The 7,190-nt window shown below is 35.3% G+C and overlaps 1 protein-coding gene across 4 annotated transcripts in view; it reads right to left on the reverse strand.

Annotated features, from left to right (window-relative positions):
- The window catches only part of SLCO1B3 (solute carrier organic anion transporter family member 1B3), a 114,337-nt gene that overhangs the window by 27,787 nt on the left and 79,360 nt on the right, over window positions 1-7,190 (reverse strand). For all 4 annotated transcript variants that reach the window (XR_001888470.1, XM_017888637.1, XM_017888639.1 and 1 more), the window contains one exon: window positions 5,996-6,180. Coding sequence is in view for 3 of the 4 variants with exons in the window: in XM_017888637.1 (XP_017744126.1) it covers window positions 5,996-6,180 (185 nt within the window). In the remaining variant the exon portion in view is untranslated. The remainder of the gene's footprint in view (window positions 1-5,995; window positions 6,181-7,190) is intronic.

The following is a 7,190-nucleotide window of genomic DNA, read 5'->3' on the forward strand; positions in this document are numbered from 1 at the left end:
AAAAAAAAAAAACTCTAGAAAATAAAATTCAGCAGCACATCAAAAGGTTCAACACAATGAAAAGTAGACTTTTTCCTGAAATGCAAGGATGGTGAATCAAAAAATGTGATTTACAAAATTAACAGAAATTTCTTTTTTCAAAAAGCATATGATAAAATCAATTGATGCAGAAAAAAAATTTGATAAAATCCAGCATCCCTTTATGATAAAACACTTACCAAACTAGGCATAGAAGAAAATACTTTAAAATAATAAAATCATATATATGACAAACCATAGTCAATAACATACCAAATGGGGGAAAATTATAAGCATTACTTCTAAGAATGGACCCAAGATGAGGATGCCCATTGTCACCACTCCTATTCAACATAGTATTGGAAATCCTATCAGGAGCAATAAGGCAAGACAAAGGAATAAAAGGTCTCCAAATGAGAAAAGAAGAATTTGAATTATTCCTCTTCACTTATGATATAATCTTACACCTAGAAAACCCTAAAACTCCTCTGAAAGTCTCTTAGACTTGATAAACTACTTCAGTAAAGTTTCAGGATACAAAACCAATGTACAAAAATCAGTAGCATTTCCATACACCAATAATGATCAAGCTCAAAACCAAATCAACAACTGAATCCTATTGACAATAGATACAAAAAATGTGAAACATTTAAAATAATAGGTAAAAAAGTCTCTATGAGGAGAACTACAAAACACTGATGAAAAAAGTTATATATGGCATAAAAAATAGAAAAACATCTCATGTTCATGAATTGGAATAATAAACATTGTGTAAAACGACTCTCCGGCCCAAGGCAATCTACAGATTCAACACAATTTTTATTAAATTACCTATGTAAATCCTAAAATTCATATGGAATCAAAAGAGTCTGACTAGCAAATTCATCCTAAGCAAAAAAATAAAGCTGAAGTTGTCACATTACCTTACTTCAAATTATACTACAAGTCTATAAGCCAAAATAAAATGGTATTAGTATAAAAATAGACACGTAGATCAATGGAACAGAATAGAGAAGACAGAAATAAAGTCACATATCTACAACATACTGATTTTTGACAAAGTAACAAATATATACACAGTGAAGAAATGGTGCTGGGAAAATTGGAGAACCATATATACAGACATAAAATTGAACCCATATCTCTCATCATATATAAAAATTAACTCAAAATGGATTAAAAATCCCAGCACTTCGGGAGGCTGAGGCAGGTGGATCATGAGGTCAGGAGATCGAGACCATCCTGGATAACATGGTGAAACCCCGTCTTCACTAAAGGAAAAAATTAGCCAGGCATGATGGCAGGTACCTGTAGTCCCAGTTACTCGGGAGGCTGAGGCAGGAGAATGGTGTGAACCCAGGAGGCAGAGCTTGCAGTGAGCCGAGATCGCATCACTGCACTCCAGCCTGGGCAACAGAGCAGACTCCATCTCAAAAAAAAAAAAAAAAAAAAAAAAAAAAAAAAAAAAAAAGATGGTTTAAAGACTTAAAAGGAAATGCAACAAAATAATATACCAATGGAACTTACTTAAACTACAAAATTTTTGTTCAGTAAAAAAATAGTAATAATCAACAGAGTACACAGACAACCCACAGAATGGGAGAAAATATTTATAAGCAATGCACCTGAAAAAGGGTTAATATCCAGAATCTACCAGGAACTCAAACAACTCAATAAAAAAAAAAGAAAAAAAACCTCATTAAAAGTGGGTAAAGGATATGAATAGACATTTTCAAAAGAAGACATACAAATGGCCAATAAATATATAAAAATGCCCAACATCACTAATCATCAGAGAAATGAAAATTAAAACCATAATGAGATATCATCTTATACTCATCAGGATAGCTATTAATACAAAGTCGAAAGTCAAGAGATGTTGGTGAAGATGAGAAGAAAAGTGAATGCTTATACACTGTTGGTGGGAATGTTAATTAGTACAACCTCTATGGAAAACAGTACAGAGATTTCCTGATGACCTAAAAATTGAACTACCATTTAATCCAGCAATCCCACCACAGGGTGTCTACCTAAAGACAAAGAAATCATTTTATTAAAAAGACACCTCCTGACTTGTATGCTTATCACAGCACTAGTGACAAAGCAAAGTCATGGAATCACTAATCACTAAATTTCCATTCACTGATAATTAGATTAAAGCACTGGTATATATGTATATACTATGGGATACTAGTGAGCAATAAAAAAAATGAAATCATGTCTTTTTATAGCAATGTGGATAGAAATGGATGCCATTATCCTGAGTGAAATGAATCAGAAACAGAAAGTAAAAAATGCATGTACTTACTTTGATGTGGGAGCTAAACAATGGGCACACAAGGATGTACAGAGTGGAATAACAGACATTGGAGACTCTAAAGTGTGGGAGGTTGGAAGGGAGTGGGAGGGAAGAAATACTACCTACTGAATATAAAGTACACCATTCAGGTGATGGGAACTTTAAACCCCAGACTTTACCACTGCCTCATATAATCCATGTTTCACAACTCTACTTGTATCTCTAAATCCATAAAAATGAAAAAATTTAAAACAACCAAAACAACCTTTTTGTTTCACCTCCCACCTTCATGCACTAGTTTTGTTTAGGGTTAACAATGATGAGTATATAATGAAATCCAGTGGTCACTTTCTAGTCCCTAACTCCTATGAACTCTCAGCAGGCCTTGACATAGTTTCTTTATTCATTACTTCTTCATATATTCTTCACTGTGCTTCAAGGACATGATCCTTTCCCAGTTTTCCTCATAACTCATGGGACCTCCTCAGTTTCCTTCAGTGTCTTCTCCTTCTGTTATTAATCTCTAAAGTTAGAGTGCTTGTTGCTGTTCCTAGGATGTAGTTTCTATCTGTACCCAGTCCCTAGAACATCTCAATATGCCACTGGATTTAAATAGCATCTGTTTATGTTGCAAACTCTAAGATTTGTGTCTATGGTTTTAATGATTTTCTTAAATGGTGAATTCTACATATTCATTGTCAGTAGATACCTAACAGGCAGCTCAGTTTTACAGGGATATAAGAAATCTTGCTTTTACACTTCCTCCAAACTACCCTTCCTTCATATTTCCCCTTTTGTTCAATAGTATCACCATCTTTCCAGAGCTCAAGCCAGAACCTTGGGATCGTCCTTAAATTCTCTTTCTCACACGCCACATTCAATCAACAAGCAAATCGTATTGGCTTTGACTTAGAAAATGAAACAAAACAAAGAATGAAGCACAAATATCTTCCCACTTCCTTTATCATAACCATGCTCAATAATACCTCATCGTGAAGAATGATCATAGCCTTCTGTTTTCCCTGATTTCATTCTTGTCTTCCAAAAACACGTGCCATGCACAGAGTGATCTTCTCATTAGGTAAGCCAAAGCATTAGGTAACACTAATGCGTAAACCCTCTGGGGCTTCTGAACACACTTAGAATAAGCTCCAAAGCCTTTCCTCTGAACAATATAATCTGGACCATGCTAGCTCGGTCATTGTACTTCATACCTCTCTCTTCCTCACATGCTTTTTTCTATCCTTGTATGTATCAAGTATGCTCCACACAAGGGCCTTTGTCTTTCCTCTACTTTGCCTAGCTTGTTCCTTTCCTGTCCTCATTTAGCATGGCTTGTAGCTTCTCTCTTCATGTCTTCATTTAGGTCTCTTGTCATATAACTTTCAATGCACAATATCTGAACTAGTGTCTCTTACCTATCCCCACTGTTTCTATCTTCTGACTCTGATTGATTTTTCTTTCTAATGCTTCACATTTACCCTGGTTTACATATTTACTTGCTTATTTGTTTACTAGTTCTTCTGTATACATTCACTCTCCATTCCCTATCCCCACTGGATGCTAATGAAGTTTTATCATTTTCATTCACATTTGCATCCTCAGTGCATGGATCTGTGGCTGACACACATAATGAATATGTACTGGATGAGTAAATGTTTACACTCCTGCTTAGTCTAGTTTTAGCAATAGCCTTATGATGTAAGCGTTAGAAAATCATTAATAAAATGAAGTTTATATTTTCATTCTCTAGTCAACTTTAGAAAACTTTTCTTAAAAATAAATAAATAAATACAAAGGAAATCAAAGGCCAGTGAGAAATTAATAAATGCTTTGATAAGTGGTAATGTTGATTTAGTTACTTTTAATTGGATAAAACATAACTATATTCAAGGTTGGAACAATGTTTTAAAACTCTCCTTTTCTCATGAAAAGGTTTCAATTAAGAAGCTAAAACATGCTGAGATGTAAACTAGTATGAAATTTTGAGGTGAATTTTTATAAGTTAAAGAATTTGTAATTTGGAAATATAGAAGGCTTCTTCTGAATAGACATTTTATATTAAGATGAAACTATACTTGTGGAATATTTATGGTACAGAATTTAATAAAATTTGCAGGCAGGGTGAAAATTTAACAACTGTAAACTTACTTAGTTTACAGGTTTATATTCATGTTAACAAAAGTTAAAACACATTGTTGGTTGCTTTTTTTTTTTTTGAGACGGAGTCTGGCTCTGTGGCCCAGGTTGGAGTGCAGTGGCCGCGATCTCGGCTCACGGCAAGCTCCGCCTCCCGGGTTCTCGCCATTCTCCTGCTTCAGCCTCCTGAGTAGCTGGGACTACAGGCGCCGGCCACCACGCCCGGCTAACTTTTTGCATTTTTTAGTAGAGACGGGGTTTCACCGTTTTAGCCAGGATGGTCTCGATCTCCTGACCTCGTGATCCACCTGCCTCGGCCTCCCAAAGTACTGGGATTACAGGCATGAGTCACCGTGCCCGGCCTACTTTTTTTTTTTTTCTACCATGTTGTGCTGTTGACTGGCCGTGAACTTATGATCAACTAGTAGGTTTTAAAAGTACAATTAAATGTTACCCCAGGTCACTCTACTTATCACGTATATTTTTAAGATCTACATGCATGTCTTTACATGTTTCCAGTTTTAGGCGATTGAGTGCTTATCCTGGCCAGTAGGGCACACATTATCTGCTTCCCTGCTAACTCTCCAAACATCATCTGCCATACCCCTCTCGCTCAGTGTGTTCCAGTAAACTGGCTTCTTTTCATTCCTCAAAAATTCTAGCTCTTTCCTGTCTTAAGGAAACAAGACCTAGACCCTCTCCTTGAAAGCCCTTCATTTGGCTTTTTCTTTACCTCCTTAGATATAATGTCACTTCTTTTGAGATGTACTCTGTGAATCTTTCCCGTCACACCCCATTACTTTAATCCCAAATTTAATGTCTCTTTTTATTCCTTTAATTGGAAGCCTTTTCCCTTATTAAGACAAAGAGCAATGTGTAATTATCAGTTTATTTTTATACTTATTTGTCTCACATCAGTCCTGTCATTTTCTAAGCTGTGAGACAACAGGTACCTTATTGGTTTTACTTACTAAGAAATATTCTTCATCATATCCTGTCTAAAAAACTGTTTTATAAGTGAAAAAAGGAATGAATTATTTACACATATTTTTCTTATGTCTACAAGAGTATCGTGAGATACCAGGTCAACAGCCATGCTATGGGTGAACTGAAAGCATTAGAATTTCATTACAAATTGAAGTTTATATTTATACCTGGTTGCTAAATGTTTTCTTCAATGAAATCAACAGATAATTTACTCTAACTGGCTCATTAGGATGCAACGCAACTCAAAATTACAAGTTCTTTTACAATCACACAAAGATTCTTCTACTATCGAGGCAATTGTCAATCAGTGTGTGCCTTAAGATTTTTATTAAGAGAAGAAAGTATAGAGCCTAGATTTGACAATGGAAGTATTGGAAACAAAAATTATTAATGATGGCATTGAAAGATCAAAATAATTCTAAGAAAATGCATTCTCAAAGAATTAAAAATTGACAAAATATGAATTTGAGCTCAAAATACGTACAAATATGCCTATCATTAGGTGTGTTTTAGTCTAATATATGTGACAATGTTTCAAAGCGTCATACTTACTTCACAATCAGCAAGATACATACAGTACCTCCTGTTGCAGAGAACAAAGAGTTTATGACTTGAATTGCAACATAGATGTAAAATTTCCTTGTACAAGCATCATCTCTTGGGCATTCACCCAAGTGCGCTGAGTAAATTCTGTTCTGGAGACCAGTTACTTCCACACAACTACAGTTATAAAACACCTAAAAATAGTTTTTGAAATATTACTAAATATATTTGCCAAATACAACAGGGCTATGAATACATTTCATTATATTTAAGGAAGTCTCAAACTAAAATATTTAGTTTAAAAAATGTTATAAAAATATACTTGCTTAATACTGAAAGGCAAAATAGCTTCCTGAATTTAGGAAGTTAAGAAATTAGTGTATGAAATTCTGCATATAATTTGTTCATTAATATACATTATTTAAAATATTTCTCTTCCACCCATATTTACTTTCTGAAGTACACATTCTTACTCTCTTTGACAGGTTCTAAGTATTAGTGACTTACTCTGGGAAAGAACTACCAAAGAATCCAGAAAATATAGCAATTTGAAAAGGGACAAAATCTAGCCACTCATGAAAATGGGACAGAGTGCAGGGGAAATAGAGCCAGGCAGGGGTGCCAGAATTCTACTTAAGAAGGCAAAAGCAACATTCAAGACCATATGACAGGTAATAAAATATATTATATTATTACTAGAAAGATTTCACACAAAAGAATGTCCTGGCTAATGGTTAGAGTATAGAAGAGGAATATTAGGAACAAGTGATTTTAGAGATTTCATCAGGTAGGCAGTGTATGTTGTTAGGTGGCTTTAATAAATTCTGCTCTGATTCTACACTAGAGATTTAAGTTCATCTTGTAACTACTACTGCTAAAGACTATTTACTGAAGGAGAACTTGTAAAAGAATTGACTGGGTGCGGTCACTCACACCTGTAATCCCAACACTTTGGGAGGCCGAGGCAGGTGGATCATGAGGTCAGGAGTTAGAGACCAGTCTGGTCAACACGGTGAAAGCCCATTTCTACTAAAGATACAAAAAAATTAGCCAGGTGTGGTGGTGCACACCTGTAATCCCAGCTACTTGGGAGGCTGAGGCAGGAGAATCACTTGAACCCAGGAGGTGGAGGTTGCAGTAAGCTGAGACCGTGTCATTACACTCCAGCCTGGATGACAGGGCGAGACTCCATCTCAAAAAAAAA

Source organism: Rhinopithecus bieti, unplaced genomic scaffold (genome assembly GCF_001698545.2).
Source record: "Rhinopithecus bieti isolate Rb0 unplaced genomic scaffold, ASM169854v2 scaffold_15769, whole genome shotgun sequence".
NCBI classification, from domain to species: domain Eukaryota; kingdom Metazoa; phylum Chordata; class Mammalia; order Primates; family Cercopithecidae; genus Rhinopithecus; species Rhinopithecus bieti.